Source organism: Onychomys torridus, chromosome 5 (assembly GCF_903995425.1).
Source record: "Onychomys torridus chromosome 5, mOncTor1.1, whole genome shotgun sequence".
NCBI lineage: Eukaryota > Metazoa > Chordata > Mammalia > Rodentia > Cricetidae > Onychomys > Onychomys torridus.
This window is the reverse complement of record NC_050447.1, coordinates 10,994,442-11,019,620: the sequence shown is the minus strand read 5'-3', so window position 1 is coordinate 11,019,620 and position 25,179 is coordinate 10,994,442. Positions and strand designations below refer to the sequence as shown.

At 53.6% G+C, this 25,179-nt stretch overlaps 2 protein-coding genes across 4 annotated transcripts in view; one reads left to right on the top strand and one right to left on the bottom strand.

The window, feature by feature from the left end:
* Adgrl1 (adhesion G protein-coupled receptor L1) overlaps positions 1–8,665 on the bottom strand; it is a 37,521-nt gene extending 28,856 nt beyond the window's left edge. For all 3 annotated transcript variants that reach the window (XM_036188255.1, XM_036188256.1, XM_036188257.1), the window contains exon 1: positions 8,513–8,665. In XM_036188255.1, coding sequence (XP_036044148.1) covers positions 8,513–8,549 — 37 coding nt within the window. In that variant the 5' untranslated portion in view covers positions 8,550–8,665. The remainder of the gene's footprint in view (positions 1–8,512) is intronic.
* A 1,147-nt stretch (positions 8,666–9,812) lies between these two features.
* Positions 9,813–21,859, top strand: LOC118583880 (translation initiation factor IF-2-like). Its single transcript, XM_036187626.1, has 7 exons — positions 9,813–9,912; positions 10,019–10,215; positions 10,280–10,376; positions 10,418–10,546; positions 10,716–11,494; positions 11,896–12,095; positions 21,595–21,859. The coding sequence occupies exons 1-5, from the start codon at positions 9,813–9,815 to the stop codon at positions 11,489–11,491; spliced, it is 1,299 nt and encodes a 432-aa protein (XP_036043519.1). The 3' UTR covers positions 11,492–11,494; positions 11,896–12,095; positions 21,595–21,859.
* The last annotated feature ends 3,320 nt before the right edge of the window (positions 21,860–25,179 follow it).

The following is a 25,179-nucleotide window of genomic DNA, read 5'->3' as shown; positions in this document are numbered from 1 at the left end:
TGCTGGGCATGGTGGTCACACACCTTTAATCCCAGCCTTCTGGAGGCAGAGGCAGGAGGATCTCTGTGAGATCCAGGCCAGCCTGGATACATAAAGAAATCCTGTCTTGACACCCCTCTCCCCCAAAGGAAAAAAAAAAGGTGTAGTGCTGTAGCAGGACTTGAGTTGGGTTCCCAGCACCCATAATCACCTCAACTCTATTCCAGTGTATCTCATGTCTCTTGGCCTCTGTGGGCACCTGCATGGACATGCACATACCCACACACATAACATAATCTAAAAATTATACATTATTGAATGAATACTGGCTTGAGATTAGGACAGAATTTCCAGCAAGTTCTGAACACTACCAAACATGCTTCTGCCTTTTGAACTGTGTATTCATGTGAAACTGGTTCTCAGCATGGACGATTCTAAAGTACCTGTACCAAGTGACGCTGGACAACACAGGAGACTGTGTGTCCTGTAGTGGTAATAACTCAGCTGAGATTTCATTCCACCTGTGAAAACTAGTAAGCATGTTCATCTCATTAGCCTGCTCACCTGAGTTCATCTTTAAAAAATGGTGAAATTATACGTATATATAAATTATATATACCAAAGAATTGTCTTGAAATTCCCTTATGGTTTATGACCAGCTAGTGTATGATTTGTGATCTCTCTACTAGATTCATGTGTCAATTTCTCAGGTAAAAAGGGATTGTGAGTAACAAAGTTTAGGAAGCCTTATGCTGGGCAAACACTGAGCCACACTTCAAGACTTTTCCAGGAATGCTGGCACACACCTTTAATCCCAGCACACAGGAGACAGAGGCAGGAGGATCTCTATGATTTTAAGACCAGCCTGATCTACAGAGTAAATTCTAGGACAGCCAGGGATGAATAGTGAGACCTTGCGTGCGCCGCTGTGTGTGTGTGTGTGTGTGTGTGTGTGTGTGTGTGTAGGCGGGTATGTACACTCGAGTGCCAATGCCAAGGGAGGCCACAGGCACTGGATCCCTGAGTCAACTGTCGTAAGTACTGGGAACTGACTTGGATTCTCTGGAAAAGCAGAACACACGCCCCAACAGGTGAACCAGCCATCTCTCCTGCTCTTAAATGAATAGTTTTGAGAAAGTCAGGGCACATTATCTTCATTCACTCTCCATCTTATTTTAAGGCAGGGTCTCTCCCGGAACCTAGAGCTCAGCAGCTGTGTGGAGTAGTACCTGGCTAGCTCCTCACTCACTCCGACACCTCAATGCCCATCCATCCTCACTGGGGTCATGGAGACACACTGCCACACCTGGGGTCTCAAACTCAGGCTGGCCTTGAGCTTGTAGCAATCCCTCTGCCTCTGCCCCCAAAGTGCTGGGATGACAGCTGTGTGCTATCACACCCACAAAGCCAGAGGCTGCAGGACCCATTTTATGGAATGGGTACCTTCTGTTCTGGTGCTATCTCTGTCCAGCACGGTCCCTCCTCCCTGAACCTGACCCCTACTTTCACTCTCCAGCCTGCCCCACCCCTGCAGGTCACAGGGTGCTTGTGAGTACCCGAATCATTTCCATCCCCTCAGTGTAGAACACTGCATGGCTCCCACCTTCCTTAGACCGAAAGCTTAGAGCCCTCACTGAGCACCCACACATGGCCCAGAGCAGAAAGTACCCTACTGATGTGGTGGCGACCAGGAGGAAGAAGAAACCCCCGCAGGCTCCAGCTGTGCGCAGGTGTGGTGAAGAATGAGATGCTCCGTGGCAGCTCAAGGAACCAGGTGTGTACACAGCTGTGCCCATCTCCTTCCATACCCTGTGACCCGGGGGAAACAAGGCTGGCGACTCACCCTCAGTGGGCACTGGACCCTGGTGTCCCCCAGGGACCACACACCTGCCTCTATGTTTGTGCCTGAGTCCTACGGCTGCCTTAAGCCTAGAGAGGGCATGTGCAGCAGCAGGGTCTGTCCTCGAGTGCCCCAGGGCGGGGACAAGAGCCTGACAGGAGGAGAAGCGGCTGCTGGAGGAGAGGGGGCGCCTGGAGCCTGCCCTAGCCTGCTGTTGCCACGGCAACCCTGTATGCTGAGTGAGTGGGAGTCTGAGTGTCTAAGGAGGGGTGGTAGGCAACCAGAAGGGGCGCTGGGCCCCTCCTGGCCTCACTTGCCCATCCCAGGAACAGCCACCCCTTAGGCACCTTGTCTCCTGTTGCTGGCTGTGAGCCCACTTCCGCCTGCACTTCCAGGAAGCCAGGGCTGGGAGGCACAGTGGCCAGTGCTGGTCTGGAGTGGAGCCTTGGGTCTGGATCAATTGATCAGGCTCCTGGCCTTTTGGGCCCATCTCCTAGGCCCTACATGGGAACTAGCAAGGGTGTCTTGCAAAGACGGAGCAGGTGCCTGAGAGTGCTGGGCACATGTCCTTCTCCCAGAGGCTGGGGGCAAGGACAGGGTTCCCACTACATATTGAGTACCTCAGACTCACCAGACAGCAGCCGGGTCCTTCCCAATACCCTGCCCCACAGACAGCTGTCCTGGGTCCCTGGGCCACCTCTGCTCAGGAGTTACTTCTTCCCTGAACCCCCTGGCTCTTACCCTCATTCTCCAGTGAGGCCAGGGCTAGCCAGCTAGCACCTGAATCATTTCTGTCTTTCTGCTCAGAATACTCCATGGCTGCCACCTTCCTCAGACCTCACCAAGGCCCCCAAACCTTGCAACATGAACTCTCTTGCATGGCCCTATGCCAGGACCTTTGCACAGACTGCCTCCTCCCCCTGCAGCTACCCTCATCTACTGGACTTGGCTCACACTCTCTCAGGGCCCAGGAAGGCCCTGTCAATGGCATCACCCCAGTGCTCTATCCTTCGTCTATTTCTTTATTTCCTTGTGGTTCTTCTGTCAAGGAACCTGGATGTTTCATTACATGCTTCTCTCTCCCACTAGACGTTGGCTCTGCAGGGCTGTGTATGAGTCTGTGTCCTAACACCCAGCAGAGAAGGAACTGGATGTGTAATTATTCAGTAGAAAAGCTTCAGAATGCTGCCCTAACTGGAAGCAGACACGGGAGTATCACAAGTTCAAGGCTAGCCTGGTCTACAAAGTGAAACCAAGCCATCCAGGATTAAGCAGGTTGTAATGTTCTGTTTCAAAATAAATAAGTGAATGGACTTTTAAATATGTAAAGGCTGGGGGTGCACCCAGCTGACCATCAGGCATCCCTGTGTTACAGAGAGGCTAGAGCTACCCACAACACCCTGTACCCCGAACACCTTTTCTCTAGCCTCTCCCTCCCCTATCCCCAGGCTTTACCCTAAGTCCAGGGTATCTGCAAAATGAGGACCCAGTTATATCACTCGCTGCCCACAATTCTCAACGGCTCCCCATTGCCCCTGTAACCTAATACAGCATGTCAGGCTCGTCTGTTAGGGCCCTGCACAGGGCCCTTCCTCCAACTCCTCCTCATACATGCAGGTCTGGTACCCCGACATCTGACTCCGTCTCCCCCTAAGGAAATTCATCCTCTTTCCCACACTGTCTCTCGGATTTCTCCCTGAGTTGGACTCAGCCCAGTTGTTGATGGTCTCAGAGAAGAAGGTCCTATCTTCAACTACCACACACCCAGCCCCGGGCACGGGGTAGGTTATTGTTAGAACAGGCGCAAAGAGTCAGGCACACAGGGTGGGGGTGACATTTTAAGACTGGGGCATATGTGTGAGCACCACTGCAGTCAGGGACGTGCAAAGGTCCTGAGGCAGCAGTGTGCTGAAACACAGTAGGCAGGCAGCAAACGAAGGTACCTTGTGGCCCTGAGATAACCCTGGCCTTTCCCCCTGTGCGCAAGGGGGAAGCATTTCTAAGCAAAAGAGGAGTGAGATGTCACGTGAGTGTTCACCTCTGCTGCAGAGGTCTCCGCTGGAAGAGTAGACTGTGTGGATTGTGGTCCTGGGACTGGAGGGGGCACAACAGCCTATTCCTTCCTTTTCCCTACCTCCCACCAAACCTAGAAACTCATTCCTCCCATCCACTCTCCTCCCTGCCTATCAATCCTGTTCAACTCTGCCTCAGTGACACCACACCACCTCACCCCCGTGTCTGAGGCCACTGTACCAGCTCATCCCTGTGTCTGAGGCCACTGCACCACCTCATCCCTGTGTCTGAGGCCACTGCGCTACCTCATTTCCATATCATGAGGCCAGGAAAAGCTAGCTGCTTCTGGCCCCCACTCCAACACCTTTGGCTATGAGGGTTTTCTTCCCTAGGGCTCTGACTCTTCCCACGTGGGCTCTGACCCTGGACCAGGTCCACCCATTCTCAGTCCAGGAGCACTACCAGACCTGGGCAGCGGATCTCAGGCTGAGCCTCTCTACACTCCATAGGTGAACCCTGGACCTCTCTAAACTGACAACACTGAGGTCCAGCCCAGCTTCCTGTCCACAGCTACAAAATACTTTTTCTTTCCTTATATGAGCCTGTGTCTTTCTCACCTTAGGGAGGACTTCCTTCCAGGCTCTCTAGCCAGTTTCTCCTCCAGGCCACAGCTGGGGAGCCCCCTCCTCCAAGAAGCTCTGACCTACATGCCTGCCCCGCTTTGCTCTCTGCTATGGTAAGCTAGTACCAGGGTGGCAGGGGTCTGCCTCCCAGTGTTCCTGTCCACCCAAGCTTCACCTCCCATGCCATGGCAGAAATCAGTGCCAGAAGCCAAGACCCCGAGACGAGGTGAACAGGATGCTCCTGGCCCTCTGATGGATGCATGCTGGCAGGAGAGTGCAAAGCCCAGAGAGGGAAATTTCAGAGATGGATTCTCAATAGGGCAAAAGGACAAAGCCCCAGAATAGCATCCCCGGGTCCAAGGTTCAAATCCTGGAGGCCCACACTTCCAGCTTACTGACAAGATGTATATGCAGGTCACAGTTTGGGAATTCTGACTCTCAGCAGGGGCACAGCCAGTGACATAATAGGGTCATAAGGCTCAGAAATAACATTTGGTTTGGGGCTGCAGGATCTCATAGTGGAGCACTTTTCTAACATACAGGAAGTCCTGGGTCCTGTCTCCACCACCTAAGATAGATAGATAGACAGACAGACAGATTGACAGACAGATAGATAGATAGATAAGCAGTCTTTACCCCTGCTCTCCTGAGCATCACCGTATGTTAGCCAGGCACTGGGGCAGGGGAGATGGTGGTAATGAGGTCGATTTGATCATGTACAGGTACAATGGGAGACAATGGGTACAAGGAACAGGGGCTGGGGGGCTTGCATTTTCATTGTTTTTTTAATTATATGTATGGGGTTTTCCTACATATATGTTCGGTGCCCACAGAAGCCAGAGAAGGTGAGGGACTCCCTGTCACTAGAGTTACAGTCAGTGGCCGTGTGGGTGCCAGGAACTGAACCTAGGTCATCGGGAAGAGCAGCCAGTGCTCTTAACTACTGAGCCATCTCCCTGGGTATTACCTGGAGATGACCCTTCAGCTAAGTCATGCAGAAATCCATGGAAGGAAAAGGTGTTCTAGGCCATCCGTGGTTTACAGAACAGGTCCAGAGAGAATGAGGGAATCAAAACAGTGGGGAGGCAGCCAGACTATGCCTGAGTCCCAAAGCACTGTGGTTCCCCAAATGAGGGTGCCCCTCAGTTGATATGCTCTGGGCCATTCTTGTCCTTGGTGAGCTAAGAAGGGGTTCTTACATCCTCTTCACAGTGAGGAGGGTGATGAACTTGAAATAGAGCTGTTCCACAAAGCCCACAGAAATTCCTATCTTGCTTTTCAGGGCAGGGGGGTAACCAAACCTGGGCTCAGAGCCATAGAATATACTTCTCAACTGGGCAATTCTGCCTTGGGGTCAGTCTGGAGAGGCTACTGAGTGCAGCGCAGCAGTGTGTGTGGGGGGGGATGCTGCTGCCATTGGGTAGGTGTAGCCCTAAAGTGTCGTTAGGCTCCCTACAGATTGCACAGCGGTCTCATAAAAACACAATGAAGGGCTTGTGGGTTCTGAAGCCTGTCATCCCAGCACTCAGGAAGCTGAGGCAAGAGAGTGGAAGGTATGTGCCCAGCCTGGGGCACACCAGGAGAGAGTGTGCCCGAGAGAGAGAAGGGGCTAGCATGAATATCAGGATCCAACATCAGGGGCACCACTGGACTACCAGTGGCCCACAGTCCACTTGTGACTTTTAAGCTATTTTTTAGCATGTGTGTGTGTGTGGGGGGGGTGTCACTGTTTATTTTTAGATGGGGGGGTTGCAGAACTATTTTTAGTCTCCAATTTATTGACTGAATTGTTATCTCCCCACACACTTTGGAGTGGGAAGTGAGCAAGACAGAATTCTGGTTACTAGCTCCCCAAGGCCCAGAGAAACTGAAATCATGTGAAGGGTCCCATCCCAGGGAGAAGTAGGGTCAGTGCCCAAGGGACCTTGGGAGCAACTGCTCAGACCTTGACTCAGGGGCTCCCAACCCCCTGGGTAGGGTAAGTATTCCTTGAATTGCCACTTCAGGACCTAAACCCTGTAGCACACAGTAATTTGGAGCCATGTTCCCATAAAGACAACCTCACACACAAAGGTACCTGTGAGTACCCTGAGATTGTCCCCAGGTGGGCACAGGCATGCAAAGAAGGTAGCATAGCTAGCCCAGCCCAGGCCCTGCCTCTGAAAAGGGGGCCAGGTCAAAGTTATCACACAGGGCTCCTCTCCAACTCTGAGGAAAGGACCCTCCTGTCCAGTCAAGAGTGCCAGCCTGCCTGCCTGCCTCCCTCCCTCAGTTTAGAAATCTCATCTTTATTATTTGTAATCATGTTTATGTGTGGGGGACGGAGGACAGCCTGAGTAACGGTGCTCATGAATGCTAGAGATGTCAGGTCCCTTGGAGCTGGAGTTATGGATAGCTATGAACTGATGTGGGTGCTGAAAACTGAATTCTGGTCCTCTACAAGAGCAGCACATTCTTTTAATCTCTAAGCCACCTCTCTCTCTCTCTCTCTCTCTCTGTCTTTTAAATTATTAAAATCTCTCCCTTTGCAGCCTTGAATTCATGCTCAGCCCTCCAAGTCTTGGGAAGGTAGGCTGGTACCACCACATGCAGCTCAGCCAAGAGTTCTTCCAGGGCCCCTGAGCTCTAAGAGCACACCTAGCAACAAGATCCCTGAACTTCTGAATCTTACTCAGGCAGACAGACAGTAAACAGACAGGCGCGATAAATCAGGAAATTACAGAGGTGTGAAAGCCACAGGCTACACAGAAAGCCAGGAGTGCTGTGGGAGCTGCAGTTTGAAGCATAGTGCATGGGCCATGTCCTGGACGGAAGTGCCTTTGAAAAGGTGGGAGCATGGCAGGAATGTGAAGGAGTGGGATGAAAGAGAGGCGGTGACATCATGCTCTACACCGAGGTTGAGGGGCTGAGGGTCTCTGTTTGCAGTCTAGGGCCATCCTCCCTAGAACGAACGAACGAACACACACACACACACACACACACACACACACACACACACACACACGAGCACACCTTCTCTGTCAGGCTGTGAGCCAAGGGAATAGAAGTGGCCAGCACCTCACGCCTGGCACCCAGCAGAAAAAGCACCTGTATTTGCAGCTTGCTTGGAGAGGAGAGTGCCAATCCTGCTTGCTCCAAGAAGTACTGGGACACACAGCTGAGCCTACACTAGTAGGTGTGGGCAAAGAAAGCCCTCCTGTCCTGTGCACACAGACAGCTGCCCCCGAGTCACCCCTCAGCAAAACTCACCAAGGAAAGCACCATCCGGACCCTCAGGGGCAAGTAGCTACACACCCAGACACAGGCAGGGAAACCAGCGGCATGTGGAGAGCCCCCACCCCAACCCCAGGACCCCGATTTCTGCATTCAGTAGCAACCATTTGGTTCCATACCAGACATAGGAGCATGCGGTCTTGCTGGGCACCTTCAGCTCGCCAGGGAACCCCCACCTTGCTCAGCCCCTCCCCCACAGAGAAGCTGGAGGAGGGGAAGCGTCTGGCAACTGGAAATCTGATCCCTGAGAGCAGCCCACACAGAAACCAGAGCTTTCAGTGTCCTTGGCCATGTCTGGCTGGAGAACCGGCAGAGGGCGGGAACAGAGACCAGAAGCTCCCCATCTGCAGTAGAAGGTGGCTCCCACTCCTACAACACTTCTTTAGGGGTATACACTCCAGGGGTTCTCGGCCCGCGTGACCCTCTTTATTCTCCTGTTAGATGCTCAAGCCGAGGCTGACGCACCAAAGGGTCTCTTGCCAGCCTGGTGGGGCAGCCAACACACAGACACAAGAGACACAGGCGGCAGACAGTCCCACGTGCAGGTGGAAACCAGAGGGACTGATGCAAACAGACTCCGCCTGGAGCTGGCGTCCGCGGCTCCTCCCCCCTCGTGGGGCTTCCAGAGCGCCCCCTAGGAGAAGGGGGTTCCCCAGGGCAGGCTGGGAATAGAAGCCTAGCTTCGCGTCTCCGGCCTCCCACCTCCTCCTCCTGGGCTCAGTGGCCCAGGTGCGCTAGTCCCCAGCTCCCCACCCTCCCCCAACTCTGGGGGCTATCTCCACACCTAAGGGTGTCCAGCGGCACACGTGATAGTGGAGCATGCCGGTCCCCACAAACAGGAGTCAGGGAGCACGTCAGAAGGCAGAGCAACAGGGTGGGCCAAGCCAGAGGAGGAAGATGGTGGCATGTCAACAGGAGGGTTAGTACCCACGCATCCACGTACAAAGGTGCCACGCCGCCAGCCGTAGGATCAGTTCCCCTTTCCGCCTTCCAGATCAGTTTTCATCTCTGTAATTAATGGGCAAGTCGTATCTGAACGGCGTGGCAGACAAATTGCTAGTTAGGAAAATCACAGATAATTTTCTCGATATGATAATGAAGGTTGTATTCCGTCTCTTATTTTCCCTGTTTTCACCCTACTTTTTAAGTAATAAATTCGGCACTAATGGGCAGGGTGTGGAGAAGTCATCTGTCCTCAAAGCTGGACCTGTCCTAGCCGGCCTCCCCTAACACACACACACCAAGGTCCCCAGCGCCTGACTGTGGGCAGATGGAGAAGAGGATGCTAGGGGGACCCTCAATGGAACACCCTGACATTCCATGATTGATGGGGTAGTACCAGGGTCTAGGAAGCCGGTGCAGCACAAGGAGCCGTCAGGTTGGGGGCCAGAATGGGGTTGGACTTCGGGTCGGATTACAAACTCACTCCTGCCCTTGGGGTGCAGGAAAGAGAAACAGGTACCGATGGCCTCCCCCTCAGCAGCACTGGAGGTCAACAGGCTCAGAACAGACATCCACCCTCAGGTGTCCTCCACACCTGTCCCCACAACATCTGACTCCCTCCCCACGGTGACCCCTCACTCTATCGGAGGCATGAGGGTAAGCAGAGAGAGGGGGAGACAGACAGAGATAAAGAGGCTGCCAGCCATCTTGGCGGCCATCTTGAACCCCTCCCCCAACTCCCCCAATCGCACCACATGTTTGGATATGGGAAGACAAGCCCTGGCTCTGGGTCCCACAGAGGCTGGGAAAGAAGGGGGATCTGGTTCACACTGGGACAGGAGGGTCACCCACGAAGACGCCAAGGCTGAGAAGGCGGGGGGAGGGGGCCAGGAAGGCACAGTACGTAAGATGCTGGGCAAGGATAGGGCTGGAGCCGACCTAGACGAGAAGTGTAGGGCTGGTGTGAGCTTAGGGGCTGTTTGCCGGCGGGGTGCCGTCTTCACATCGGTGCCTGGGGCGCACTGAAGTGATGCCATTTGAGGGCATTTTCTGGCCACTGCTAGAGTACACACGACCCTCTCACCACACACACACACACACACACGAACTGGACTTTCATCCCAGGACCCTCACACGGGACGATGACAGCTGAACCACACAGCTCTATTCAGGAACACCTGGAGGAGGGGAGAGCTCGTTTCGGTAGATCCAACCCGACAGCCTCCATCGGTGCTGAACCGGGTACCGCACGCCTGCACCCGGTCCTGCCCACGGCGCCCCTCCGGGCTGAAACCCTCTCGACACCCAGACAGCCCTCTCCCCATCCCCCCCGCTACATGCCTCCCAGGGAAAAACAACCCTAAACCCAGCATCCTGCGGTGCCAGCCCCCCGACATGGCTTCTCTGGGGAGCCGGGGCCCGCGCGCCGCGCGCACACGCACCCTCTCCACTCACACCCAGACACCTACACAAACAGGGCGCCAAGCACCCGCGCGCACACGCACCGGGGACACGCAGGCACCGCCGCGCCGCTTCCCCACAAAGGCCGGCGCGCGCGCGGGCACACGCAGCCACGCGCGGGCACACTCGCGGTCCCCTCCCCCTGCAGGGCACCCTGCGGCCGCCCGTCCGCACCCCCACCGAGCCCCCGGCGGGCGGGGGTAGGGTGCCGCCCCCGCCCCGCTCGCCGCGCACACCTGGCCCAGGTGCGGCGTGGCCTGCGACTCCCGCACACTCACCTGTCCAGCGGCGCTTCGGGGTCGGCCGTGCGCGCTCCTCCGGCGGCTCCGCGAAGCCGGGCCCCCCGCCCGGCACATCTCCCGGAGCCCGGCCCAGGGGGAAGCGGGGAGGGGGTGGCTGAGCGAGGGCGGCCTCCGTGTCCCTTCTTTCCTCGGGCCCAGCACTGCCGCCACCGACCAAAATTTAAAAGGGGGGAAAAAGGGGAGAAGGGGAAAAAAAAGAGAGAGAGGAAAGAAAAGGCGGATCGCGGCGCTCCGGAGGCGGCCCCGGCCCCGGGCGCGCGGGTCTGCGCCCCTCCCGGGGAGCGAGGCGTGGAGGCGGAGGGGCGGGGGCGGCGTCAGAGCTCGGGGGGCTGGGGCGAGGCGGAGCCCCCCGAGGCGGCGCCGGCTGCCCGCATCTCCCCCGCAGCTCCGAGGCCCCGACGGAGGCGGCACGTGTGTGCCCAGGCGACTTCCCAGCGCCCCCGGACGGCAGCGGGCGAAGGGTTAACGCAGCAGCCCGGGCGGCCCCGCAGGCCCCCGCCGCCCGGCGGCGCCGCTCCCGGGCCCGCGCGGCCCCATCCGCCGGGGCGTCTCCGGCAGACGGCGGGGCGGGGGCGCCGCAGCGCCGACTGCTCCCGCGCCGACCGCTCGCGCTGCCCGCGGGGGGCCGGGGCTACGCGGCTGGAGGCAGGCGCGGCGGCGTCGCGCCCCCGCGGTGGCCGGAGCAGGGGGCGCGGGGCCGGGCCCGTGGGCACCGCAGGACGCGCGGAGCGAGCGGGCGCGGGGCACCAGCAATGACAAGCCGCCTGCTCTCGGCGCTCCCCGGCCCGCCGGCTCCGGGAGGGGGGCGGCGGGCAAGCACGAAAACCTGGCCTGGACCGCACGCCGGGACTGGCCTCCGCAGCCCTCCCGTGCTCCCCAGCGACGGGCCCGGAAACCCGGCCTGGAGTTCCACTCGCCTCCCCCAAGGAAAAGTGGGCAGAGGGAGGCGACGCGCTAGATCCCCTAGTTGGGCCAAGGGGTGGTGGGGTGCGACGGGCGGCAGGAAGAACCGGAACGGATTCTACAGCCGTGCTGTGCAGAGAGCGCCTAACCGGTGAAGGGTAAATGGGGAGCTGTGCAAGGACTGCGCAAAACCTGGCCCAGATTAGGCGGAGCGGGCAGGGACGGCGGGGAGGGGGGCGCTTGTGGGAGCTGCGACAAGGCCAGATGCACCCGAAGCACGCAAATTTCGGGCCGGATTCTTCCCGGGGAGACGGAGTAATGCGTCAAGCCTGTGCATTGGTAGCAAGCAAGACCTGGACCAGAGTTTCTCCGACCCGGGCTAGCAGGAGGGTCGGAGGGGGTGCTGCTTAGTGACTGACAACAGCGTAGGCTGTCCCCCATCATCCTGACAGCGACGTGCGATAGGGAGGGGCAAAATGAGGGCTGGACTGAGGTATGGAGGGATCCCGCGCGCTGGCTGCCACGGAGCCTGCCGGTAAAAGCGGTTTCTGGATCCTAGGTGATGCTACAGGAAGGGGACGTGGTGTGGATCCCGCTACCCTGGGAGACCAGACCTACAATAAAAAGCGAGGGAGGGACGCAAAGCCAGGACTGGAGTGTAGGCGGGATGGGATGAGGCACCCCACCACCCCAGCAGAAGAGAGCCTTGGCAACCGGACAGGGGCCTGGAGCTGACCAGGCTGCTGGAGCGGAGGAGAGGTTAGTATCTATAAACGCCGCAAGCGTCTGGCTTTGGAGGGGGTGGGTAAAGAAGAAAAAAAAAATTGAATTTTAGGTTGCTGGCGGGAGCAAAAGCCCGGTGCAGATTTTCACAACGAAAGAACTACACTGCAGCTGATGGACTGAAGAAGTAGGGCAGCCGACCGGGCTTGGATTCTAGACGTCGGACTCAGTGAGTGAGGCCAGAGGCTGCGTTCAGGCCCCGGCTGCAGATGAAGCCTCGGATTCCCTCTTAGGATGGGGAAGGCCGTCGACCTGGCCAAATCCCTGGAGCCAAAGCTATCATTGCCAAGACCCACAGTGGGGGCTATAAAACCGGGCCTTGTGCCAAAACCCGGCACTTCGGCAGTATAGGCAAGTCAGTGCAGAGTGGGGGCTGGGGAAGGGGGAGTCCTGAGAGCTAAGAGCAAAGCTTGGAAGCTGCCGCGCTGAGAATCCGTTTTACGAAAGATGGGTGCAACTCTTAAGATTGATGGCTGGGGAGGAGCAAAGCCCGGGCTTGGATACTTGGGGAATGGAGTGCACCCAAATGCAGCCTAAATATCGAATCAGGTAGCTTATTTGAGTTCAAAGTCCGGCTGAATTTTAGCACTCTGAAGCCTTAGGAGGGCAGATAAACTCTGATGTGGATTTTTTTAGAGAAAGGGACGTGTTGGGGTTAGAGCAGGGGATAAAAGTCCATCTCTGTGTCCAAGGAGGCGATGCATTGCTGACCAAGCTGTCTGCTGAGTGGATGAACGTCAGAAAAGGCTTTGAAAGTAGACGGGATTGAAGCGGTCACTACACAGAACTTGGGTGGGTCTTGAATAGGAACAAAGATTATCTACGAAAGCCTGAATGCATATGGTAGGCCCTTAACCTGGCTTCCAAAAAATCCATTCTAAGCAGCACGTGCTGGTGGCAGAGCCAGTGGAGGACACAACAACAGTGGATGTCAAGGGCTGGGTAGAAGTCGGGGCCACCGTGTAATTCTCGATCCTACTTCTTTAAAAACACACCTTTCCTCCAGGACTAGGGGTGCTTGGCTCTTCAAAACCTAAAATCTGTGGTCCCCAAACTTCAAGTAGGAGTACTTAGGTGGGGTGCTGTGTCCCGCCCCAAGACTCCATGCTTCAGGACCATCAGCCATGAGCCTAAGTGACCAGGCCCTGGGAACTGAATCCAGGGAACCAGAGACACATCTTGAGTTCAGAAAGATGTGACTGACGGATGGTGATGGTTGGAGAGGAGGGTCCCAGCATCTCTCTGTGCCTCAGGTTCCCACTTTGACATGCCAATGAACCCCTGAAAAGCTTGCTGTTCTCACATCTGCGCGGTGTGTGTGTATGTGTGTGTGTGTGTGGCACTGGGGCTAGTGTTCAGTGGCCTAGCTGTGGTTGCTCAGCATGTGTCAGGCCCTGGGTTCCACCTCCAGCCCGAGGGGAGAGGAGTCCTTCAGCTGCTACTAGCTTCCCGTTTCCTCCAGCAGCCCACCCATCTCTACTGCAAAGCAATCCAGGAGGTATTTTGAACTAGCACTCTCCCTTATGAGGAAAAGTCGTGGCGTATTTTTTTGAGGCTCAGTTTGGAAAAACCCTGGCAGGCTGTCCCTTCCCCCTCCAGCTTTCCGGGTCCCTTCTCTCCCCCAAAGCTGGTGATCAGTGGTGCGCCCCTGGTGGCGGCCGGATTGGCTTGCCAGCCTCCTTCCTATGCGTGGCTCTTGGGTTCTTGGGCAGAGGGCTCACAAGGCAAAGGATGCAAGGAGGCTGTGAACGCGAAGAGTCACCCCCACACCCCGACTCTCTGCCTGCGCAGTCGCAATGGAGGCTGCGCTTGCAGCCGGGCTCCGGGAACCAAAGCTTCTGCGCGCGCGCAGACTCGCCCCTGCGGGCGCCACTAACCCCTAACTTCTTCAGAGATACCCAAGGCCCTGACACAGCGCACTTCTCTTCTAACATCCTGCCTTTCGCTTCGGGACTCTATGTAGCGTGACCACGTGGTTCGTTCCTTGACACTACATTCTGTACATCTAGTCCCATTGGGTTCTTATGCACAAGCTGTCCTTGGTCTTGGGTACCTCTGAGTTTTACAAGGCACAACACTTCATCTTTGAGCACCATGTTCTAGAGGGCATCTATGTCCAGAGTGTTCCAACATGAAGGTACCCTATATTTTCCAGCATCTTTAGGATCCCATATTCTGAACGTCTAGCACGTTAGACACCTCAGTCCTAGGCATAATGGTACCGTCCTTGGGTCATCATGTGGCGCCTACAGGCTCAGTGAACTCTTGTCCCCAGCGCTCCCATTTGCTTGTCTCAGGCCGGCCACCTTCCAGTGGTGGGGGTGGGGTTGCTGCACCTGCTAGAGTGAGTGGGCCTGTCATGAGAGCCGGGTGCGCTCCTCAGCCCCTGGGAGCTCCCTATACCGGGTCCCTTGAGCAATTTCTGAGCTCCATCCCATACCACACCAGTGAATAGCATGATAAAGACCTCACAGAGTGCTGGGCAATTGTGGACACATCTTTAACCCCAGAACTCAGGTAGTTCATTGGCGGTGAACAAAGTGTCTGTCCTCTGGGCTGACGTTCTAACTGGTGAAACAGACACAAGGTCCTGCAAAGGCATAAAAGATAAACGATGCAAGAATAAAGGTGCCACCCAGGAAAGGACAGAAAGCGGACACCAAAGAGGTGGCAGGTTTCGCGGTGCCGGAGTGGGATCTGAGGCTTCAGGAGACAAACACCCTCCCATATCCCCAGTGCTAGAATCTTTAGTTAGAGGAGGTCCCTGAAGCTCTCTCTGAGAAGATGGGGTTTGAACAAAGATATGAGGAAAGTCACTCCAGGCAGAGCTAACAGTCTTTTCCCGGGACCTGAGGCAGGGGCATTGAACAGATGAGAGAAAGGGAGGGGGTGGGGTAAGAGGGAGGAGGTAATGGGTATTGTGCTGCTTTAGTGAGCTGTGCGCTGGGAACTATGGGAAGTTGTTGAGAGAGGAAAGGTAGGGTGGCAACAGACTGAGGTGTCCGCAGGTCCTTCTGGCCACTGTCGGGGGGCGGGGGAGGGTATGGGACTAAGAGCAGATGCCAGAGACTGCAGAAACTACTCCGATGGTCCAGGCTCCATGCTGATAGTGGAACCCGGAAGGTGGCAATGGAAATGGGAGGGAGTTCTGAGGGGCTGGGGTATAGAGCACCTGCCTAAAATCCCTCGGTGAGGGGCTAGGAATCTAAGTCGGTATTAGAGTATGCTGGCATTGACTCTCCCAGGGAGGCTGGGTAGGGCACTTGGGGTAGGGCACTTGCCGTGGCCCTATCTGTTGAAATGGTCCCATCCCCAGAACAGCAAGGAAAATGGAGCAGATGACTTGGAAATAGAGGATAGAGTACATTGGAGTGCGGCTGAGCTCGGGAAAGATGGGGAAGGTGCAGAAGGGACACTTGGAGGTTAGACTCAAGATTTCCATCTGATCCACTGACTAGCAAGCAGCAACAGCAAGTCAGCCCTGGGGCACAGCACAGGTGACCTACACTTTAAGACAAGAAGGGCTGCGGAGGCTCCACAACAGAGAGCGATTGCAGGATCAGAGTCAAGCTGGGTGAGATGGCACATGTCACCTCAGCACTCTGGAGGTTGAGGCAGGAGAAACGCCATGAGTTTGAAACCATGTAGTATTACAGTACATGATTCCATTGTTGCAAAATGTTCAAAGATGGAGACAGATGGGTGGTGGCCAGAGAACGGGGAAGGGAGAGAGAGTGGAAGCTAATAGGCAGGGTCTTCATTTGGGGAGAGGTTGGTAGAAACATCTTGGACCTAGACTCAGGTCCCAAACTCTGGGTTGTTGATTCGGGAGTGGTTAGCACTTACTTTTAAAAACATAATGATATGTTAGCTCCAGTTTTAAACAGTTATAGGAGTGGGACAGCAAGATGGCTCAGCAAGTACAGGTGCTTGCTGCCAAACATGATGACCTGAGTTCGATTCCTGGGACCCACACAGAAGAAGGAGAAAACCAATGTCCACATTGTCCTCTGAACTACACACACACACACACACACACACACACACACACACACACACTGCAAATTTAAAAAGTTATAGGGGTGACTTGAGAGAGATGGGGAGAGTGATAAGGTGGTCATCGGGTAAGAGGTTGGTGAGTAAGGCTGGCACAGTATGTAGGGGGGTGGTAGGGTTCAGGATATGCTATAGACGGAGTCAATGGTACCCTTAACCTTTGCACCTCCACAGCACCTAGCATCCCATCCTTCGCATTCCTGCCCTTCTCCAGAGCATTTTCCACCTTAGAGTGTTCTTGTCTGCTGTGTGTCCTCCACAGGCACCTGTGTGAAATCTTGGTCCCTGTACCTCTTTAGGAGATGAAGCTTTGCTAGAGGTCTTTGAGTCACAAGGTGTCTTCGTTACTTCTCTATTACTGTAATCAGACATCACATCCAAGGCAATTTACAAAAGAGGGTTAGAGATCATGACCGGTGTGGTGGGGAGCGTGGCAGCAGACGGGCATGGGCTGGAGCAGTAGCTGAGAGCTCACATCTGAGACACAAGCACAAGGCAGAGAGAGCTAGCTGGGAATGGTATGGACTTTGCCCCAGTGACACACCTCCTCGAACAAGGCCACACCTCCTAATCCTTCCCAAACAGTTCCACTGTTCAAGACCAAGTGCTCTCATTCAAACCACCACACTAAGGATCACATTTGTAGTTGGACTTTCCTTTGGGCCGCTAGTTCACAAGTAACGACACGGAGACTTCTTATCAGTTATGAAAGCTTGGCTTCATCTTAGGCTTGTTCCTAACTAGCTCTTATAACTTAAATTAACCCATTTATATTAATCTACATTCTATCACATGGCATTACCTCTCTTCCATCTTGTGTCTCTCCTGGCGTTTCCTCTGCACCTCAACTGTCTCCTCCTACTTCCTCTCTCTGCCTGGAAAGTCCCACCTATACTTCCTGCCTAGCTATTGGCCGTTTAGTTCTTTATTAAACCAATCACAGAAATATATCTTTACACAGTGTACAAATATCCCACAACAGACATTGAAGGGAACTGCGGCAAGGCTCTCCTCCTGTCTCCCCTTTACCTCCTGAGCAGGAAGTGAATGGTGTGGTCCCCCACTGCTCCTGCCGAGAAAGATGTGCTGCCTCACCACAGACCACATCATTATGGAGGAGACCTCCAAATCTGTGCACCAAGAGACGTGTGACTCTGGGGTTGATGTGCAGGACAGTCAGTAGAGTGCCTGCCTGCCACACACCAGGTTCTATCCCCATCACTATAAAAATAAATAAGTGAATAACCTTTCCTCTTTATAAATTGACTTATCTCAGGCATTTAGTCCCAGACAACTTTTTTGTTGTCATTACTTGAGTCAACGACTTTACTATCAGTTTATATCGTGAAAAAAAAGGTGCAAAGAATGGATCAGGGATTATAAAAAAACAGTCCAGGTGTGTACACAGCCTCTATTTACACATGGTTGTAGGGCTGTGTCCCCAGCAGGTGCGCTTCTGCAGATGCAGGCCTGCGGGCAGCAGGTACAGCAGCTTTTCTTATAGTGGGTGCGTGTGAACTCTGCAACAGCGGGCACGGGCACAGTTGGAGTCTGTGGTGAGCCAAAGCCACGGGTGACTGGAGTCCGGAGGTCGGTGCTCAGAGCTGTGCTAGCAGGCGGTCTTCACTTCTTTTCTTTCTGACACTCTGAATAGTTTAGAATGACCTTGAACTCCTGTCTCTGACTCCCAAGCAGGAGGGCTGGGATCACAGGTAGGCTGCACCACACAAGGTCTTATACGATGCTGGGTATTGAACCTAGGCCTAATGCAGGCTGTATAGGCCTTCCATCGACTGAGCCACATCTGCAGTCCCTTTGTGCTTTTGTTTTCTTTGATTTGTGTCTTCTGATGGATACCTGTAGGCGGGGCATGTTTATGTCATGTCCATGACTATAAGCCCACAGTCCAGAACTGTTCCAGGCAAGTAGTAGGCCTTTATGAGGAGGTAAGGGAGTAAGCAAGAGTCCAGGAGGCTGCCGAGCGCTGTGGCTCCAGTCTGAGCAGTAGGTAAGAGCGCAGACTGAGTTAAATGGAGAAAGGTTGAGGCTTTCACCGGAACCCAGTTGGTCCGGGCTTCCTTCCCCGACCACTAGGGGCCACTGCCATACTGCTCTGCGGCCACCAGGTGAGCTGCGGCCCTTCTCCCCAGGTGTGCGGGAGACAGCCGGCTCCAGGGCCTGGAAACGGGCAGACTGAGGTATGAGGGGGGGGTTCCGACTGAAGGAGACCGCAGAGCTTGTCTGAGATGGGGGCTGCGGAAAGTGGAAAGTGGGGCGTGGGGTGAGGAAGGAGAAAGGCCGCTCGGTGTTGCAGGGGCTACGGGTTGCGGGAGTAGAAGGGAGGCTGGAGGATGCCACCGGGACATACTTCAGAGTAGGAATCAAAAGACAGGGGAGCAGGTGAGAAGGAAGAAGGGTCCTGGAGGGGTGACCTTGAATGCTTTCCTGGGGGTGATTTGGGTGGGGCCTGTGGCCAGCTGAGGTAGATGACAGGGTGCAGAGCCATAGGGTGGTGAGCAGACCCGGCGAAGGTGATGAAGATTACCTGATTTTGTGTGTGTGTGTGTGTGTGTGTGTGTGTGTGTGTGTGTGTGTGTGTGTTCACTGGTGATAGAAAACACTGGTGAGCCACGGGGAGCCAAGGCAAAGGTGGAAGTCAGATGGAGACTTGGACAGGGTTCCGAGGCTATCTCAGGCTAGGGTGAGTGATGGGGAGGCTGGGGCTGAAGATAGAGAGCTCTTCTGGTTTTGGAAGAGAAGAATCCCACTGTAGAGGTCTGAGGGTGCTGCGGCCAAGGAAGGTATAGGCAGATCCAGGCTGTAATAGGCGACAAGGAGTGGTGAGGTCTGAGGCAGTATGCAAGGGCCTAATAGGACTGAAGAGGCCCTGTGTGTGAGGAAGAGAGGCAGGAGGGCAGAGAGAGGTCGATGGAGGAGGTGGCTGTAGGAAATAGGTGATTCCTAATCGTGTCCAGGCCCACTGAAGGAGTTAGAAAGCCAGTACTGACCCAGGAATGAACAGGACCAGACTGAGGCAGTGGGGAAGGAGGGCACACTGAAGCCACACCTCCCTTTGAAGCCCAGTCACTGCAGCCCGATGCTAGGACGGTGGGCACCACTCTGTTGAAAGATTGCATTCTGCAAAAGAACCCAGAATTTAGGGTGGCTGTGTGTGTGCTTTCTTCTTGTTACCACAGCCAGTGTCGGACCTACAGACAGACAGATTTATGTAGGAGGTTCTGGCCCACAACCTATTAACCATGTTGCTTTGGGGCAAAGCCGTGGGACATGTGATGGTACAAAGCTAGTCATGCCAGGGCAGAGACGTGAGGACACTCTCCTGATAACTGTAGCTCCCCACCGGCCCTCTTGGGGTTTTTTTTGTTTTGTTTTTGGTTTGGTTTGGTTTTTTGAGACAGGGTTTCTCTGTGTAGCCTTGGCTGTCCTAGAACTAGCTTTGTAGACTAAGCTGGACTCGAACTCATAGAGATCCGCCTGCCTCTGCCTCCTGAGTGCTGGGATTAAAGGTGTGCCATCACCAGCTGAGCCCTCGTTTCTTAAACACCCTACCATCTGCCTGTAGTTCCGTGAGACTTTGAATATGAACTCACTCCTGCCTGCTCGTGCATTGTAAGTGGCTATCCACCTGGGGGCACTGCATTGGAAGGTTCTGGAAACTTTGGGAGGTGAGGTCTAGCTTGAAAAATTAAATCACTGAGGAATTGTCTTTCAAAGTTCTGCCAAATCCCCAGACCCCCTTTCTTTTCTTCTCTTCTTTTTTCTTCTCTTTTCTTTTCTTTTTTCTCCTGCTTCCTATCTGCTGTGATTCCAGCAGCTCTGCCTCAGGCTGTCATGCCAAGGTGCCTGGGAACACACAGCTGAGCAAACATGGGGGGAGCCTTCTGAAACCGTGAGCCAAATAAATCTTTCCTCCCCTGGGTTGTTCTCTCAGGAGCTTTCTCACAGTTACAACAAAATAACTAGTTAAAGCTGAAATGTGGGACCGAGCTTAGCATGGGGCTTGGGGGGCGTTCCAGATCCAGTCTGCAGTTAGCACTCCCCAGCCTCCGATCCACTGAGTGAAAATGTTATCACTCAACAGTTCCACCAAGGGGCTAATTCATAGCGGGACAAAGAGCAGACATTGTATAACCCTCTCCTGTGACATTTAAGGACAGGCAGAAGCAATCCAGAGATTGTGCAGGCCTCGGGTTTCCCAAATGCAGCACTGTGGATGTTTATGGCTGATAGGTCTAGACACTGGCCCGGGGCACTCTGGGGCAGAAGCAGCATCCTTGGTTGCCACCTGCTAGATGCCAGCAGCATACTCCTAGTTTTGACAAGGGTCTTTCAGGGGTGGAGGCAAAAAGACTCTCAGAGGAGAGTCTTTGGAGAGTGAGACTTTGTATAAAGCACTTCCTGCAACACAGACTTCTGGGGTTTTTGAATGGTTTCTATCCTGAAGTAGATGGTGGTGATTGGTTTAAAAAAAAAATTAAAGGGACTGAGGAAATGGCCTAGTTGTTAAAGTATTTGTCATATAATCATGAGGACCTGAGTCTGATGCCTGCACCTATGAAAAGCTGGACCGCAGTGTGTTCCTGTAACCCCAGGTGTAGGGAGCAGGGACAGGAGACTACTTGGGGTTAACTGGCTAGCCAGCCTCGCCTAATGGGTGAGCTCCAGGTTTAATAAGGGTGCCTGTCTCAGAAATTAGAGTGGAGTGTCGGCAGATGGCTCAGCAGGTATAGGTACTTCCTGTGGAAGCCTGACGACCTCTGGTTCGAGACCAGAGGTTACGTGGTGGAAGACTAGCACTGACTGGAGAAGTTGCCCTCTGACCCCACAGATGTGGGTCAGGCACTCTCATGTGCGTGTGCACAAACACACACAAACATGTAATAAATAAATATATATATATTGGTTTTTCGAGACAGGGTTTCTCTGTGTAGCTTTGAGCCTGTCCTGGATCTCACTCTGTAGACCAGGCTGGCCTCGAACTGACAGAGATCCTCCTGCCTCTGCCTCCCAAGTGCTGGGATTAAAGGTGTGTGACCACCACTGCCCGGCTATAATAAATATTTTAATTAGGTTAAATAAGGTGGACAGCAATTGAGGACAATGACATACTGTAACTACCTCTGCCCCCACATGAACACATGCACACAAGCACACATAGAAGGTTACAGACCTGTCCTGCACATCACCAACTGAACTCAGGCCTAGAGTCTACCAGTGGCGTGGGACATATCTCATTGGTAGAAAGGCAGTACAGAGTCTACCACTGAGGGGATGGGACATGGTTCGGTGGTAGAGCCCTCGTCTAGAATCCTCCAGAGAGGGGCTGCAGGTGTCTATCACTCAGTGGGTAGGGAACTTGGCTAAGGTCTTTTGACGTGGCTGACTTTTCCTTTTGCAGGCAAAGTGGCCGCCATCTGCCAGCCCCAAGCTTCCGGGCTCTGGAAAGCCTCCCTAGACCCGCTCTACCTCAGCACTGCAGACTCAGGCCGGCTGAGATGCGGCCATTTCCCTTCCAGTCAGCAGCTTGAGCTGCCTCTGACCCGCAGCCGCTCTAAGAGAAAGGCCTTCCCCCCCCTTTTTTTTGTCTCCGATTTGCCTCAGCTTCTCCTGCCACAGGAACACCATCTAATAAAGGCTGAGGCAGCCTCTCTTCTTTTAATGTTTCTTTCTTTTTGGTTTGTTTGTTTGATTTCATTGTTTTGTTGTTGTTTTTCAAGACAGAGTTCCTCTGTACAACAGCCCTGGCTGTCCTGGATCTCGCTCTGTAGACCAGGCTGGCTTCAAACTCAGAGATCGCCTGCCTCTGCCTCCCGAGGGCGCCACCACTGCTCAGATCATTTTATTTTATTTTTTAATTAAAAATATCTTTTTATTTACTTATTTTTATTTCTTATACATTGGTGTTTTGCCTGCATGTGTCTGTGTGAGCATGTTGGATCTCTTGGAACTGGAGTTACAGACAGTTGTGAGCTGCCATGTGGGTGCTGGGACTTAAACCTGGGTCCTCTGAAAGAGCAGCCAGTGCTCTAACCACTGAGCCATCTCTCCAGCCCCCCTTTTATTATTTTGTATTCATTATCCCATGGGTTTTATTGTAGCATTTTCATCAACGCGTGCTTTGATCGTGGTCTCCTGTCAGGTCTGGCTGCGGGGGCACGAAGCCACAGCTCCCGCACTGACAGGTCCAGAAGCTGAAGGGTGTCCACAGGCCTGTATGAGTTCGAAACCTGGAATACATGACACTCCATGTCTCAAAAAACACTGTTCCCATCACCACCTCCTCCCCGTTTCCCTTCCTCCTGCTACAGAGCCACACATATGTTCTAGACGTTCAGGTGCGTGTGAGTGCGTGTGGGAGAGAATAAAAGGAAAAAGGGAAAATTAAAACACGACCGGAAAGGCATCCGATCCGCCCGTCGCAGAGGCCCTGGGCATGCAGCTTGTGGGCAGGAAGGCAGGCTCAGTCCCACAGGCTCCACTAGGTCTCCTTTTCAGACTCACCACCCTTGCATGGCTAGGAGGGATCGGTGGCTGACAGCCGTTCCTCACTCTGAGCCTGAAAAGTGGGCGAGAGAGGAGCAATGTCTCCATCTGTTCTTCCTGCAATGGAATGAGATTGTCACTGCTCATACCCGCCTTGCCTGCCACCTCTTCTAGGCCAAGGGGACAAATAACATAGATTCCAGCAAATGACTCTGCTGCCTGCTCACTAGGATGTGTTAATAATGGCTCATTTTATGTCCTGAGGAGGGAAAATACTCCATGGACATACTGGAGATAGGGGCCACTGAGAGAGACAGAGACGGAGACAGAGAGACTGTGTGTGTATACATACTGGCCCTGTCACCCCAAAGAACATTCCAGAGCATCCTCATCTTATTGGGATCCCAACTGACCTTTCTTTCATTTATTTATGTGTTTATTTATTTTTAATTTGAAATCGCCTTTTGAAGTGTGGGTTCTGGGGCTTGAACTCAGAACTCAGATGGTCAGGATTTGTAGCAAGTGTCTTCATCTGCTCAGCCATTTTGCTGACCCTAATTTTTTATTTGTTTAATTTTATTTTAAACAGGGCCTTACCAAGTAACCCTAACTAGCTTAGAATTGCTGTTTAGACCAGACTGGTCTTAAAGTCACAGAGATCCCCACCTGCCTCTGCCTCTGCATCCAGAGAGATGAGACTTAAATGTGTGTCCCACCACACCTACCCTCCTTTTTCCGTAGTAGGGAACCTATTTATTTTTGCCACAGGACCTTGTGTGGTCCAGATTGGTTTACAACTACACAGTTGACGATGACCTTGAACTTCTGGTCCTCCGGCCTCCGCATCTTGAATGCTGGAATCACAGGCGTGTATCATCACATCTGGTTTATGAGGTGCTGGGATCCAACTGGGTGCTTTGTGCATACCAGGCAAGCACTCCACCAACTGAGCCACACCCTCGGCCCCTCCAGTCAGCCTCTCTATTTAAGTATCGCTGCTCATAGCCCCGTGGAAGCCATTCCACCTGGAATGGAGGGCTTCTGTGAGAGAACAGAATCCGTGTAGTGAGCACTAAGGGTAGTTAGTGCCTGAGCTAGGCACGAGCAATACAGTCAGTCTCCTAAAGCTTTGCCCTTCCTAGATGCACATTCTAGAAACTGAAGACAGCAATGTTGACAAAGAACTCGTGCTGGGGGTGGTCAGCATCCTATGGACTGCATAACCAGGTCCTGTCTCTAAAGGAGTGAAGAAATGCTTTGTCTGAGGAGATAGCTCGGTGTTTGCTACCTTAGCTCAAGGAGGCTGAGTTTGGACCCCCAGCATGGCCATGAAAGTCAGGCCTGGTGGCATGTGTCTCTTAACACCGGGCGCTGGGGAGTTGGAAACCCGAGGATCCCTGGAACTAGTGACAGCCAGTCTAACCCAATCAGGGAGCTTCAGTTTCAGGGACAAACCCTGTCCCCGAAAGCAAGGTGTAGGGCTGGTGATATGGTTCACAGGGTAAAGTCACCTGCTGCCAAGTCTGACAGCTTTTGGGCTCAGTCCCTGGGATCCAGACAGTGGAGAGAGCTGACTCCACAGTGCACTTTGACCTCCATTCTCACATTATGGTACATGTGTCCCCACAGGCTCTCTCTCTCAGATACACACACACACACACACACACACACACACACACACACACACACACTATCATACACATAAACCTAAACAAATAGGTGAAATATTGAGGTAGACCTCTGCATACATGTACATATACATGTGCACACACATGCATACATGACATGCACACAAGAACACATCACACACCAAAACAATTTTAAAAATAAGGACCAGCTCATTAGTGAGCACTTTCCTAGCATGTACAAGGTCTTGGCTTGTATCCCAGCTCAGCTGCTGCTGCTCTAGACAGAAGTGCACTAAACTAAACTTGGCAGTGGTGGTGCACACCTTTAATCCCAGCACTTGGGAGGCAGGCGGATCTCTGTGAGTTCGAGGCCAGCCTGGTCTACAGAGTGAGTTTCAGGACAGCTAGGGCTGCACAGGGAAAACCTGTCTCCGGGAGGAAACAAAAGCCAACTCAACTGGACTGGTGTGATGGCTCAGCAGGTAAAAGGCATCTGCTGTGGGACCCTCAGAAGCTGTCCGTCTCCACATGAAGGACTGTGGCATGCCTGCACTCCCCATACAGTTATAATACGTAACTAAATAATATTGAAAGTCCATCAAACTATGTCTTTCTTACTGGGGAGCTTGTGATGGAAGTGTGGGATGTAGTGAGGATGAGTAGTAACCCATGTAATCCCAGCATTCTGGAGGCAGAGGCAAAAGGATTAGGAGTTCAAGGTCATCCTTGTCTATATAGCGAGTTCCCAGCCAGCCTGAGCTATGTCTCAAAAAAGTAAAATCCCAGGATATTATAAATCAGGTTATTTCCACACAGCAGATATTGTTTGCAAGTCTGAAGTCTGAAAATCCAAGTTCATGGTGCCAGCCTGT

Bases quoted from the DNA above. Each gene is read 5' to 3' on its own strand.
- LOC118583880 (XM_036187626.1), top strand. From the start codon at position 9,813: ATGACAGCTGAACCACACAGCTCTATTCAGGAACACCTGGAGGAGGGG. The intron at 9,913-10,018 runs GTACCGCACGCC...CATGCCTCCCAG, and splicing joins CTCCATCGGTGCTGAACCGG to GGAAAAACAACCCTAAACCC. The intron at 10,377-10,417 runs GTGCGGCGTGGC...TCACCTGTCCAG, and splicing joins GCCGCGCACACCTGGCCCAG to CGGCGCTTCGGGGTCGGCCG.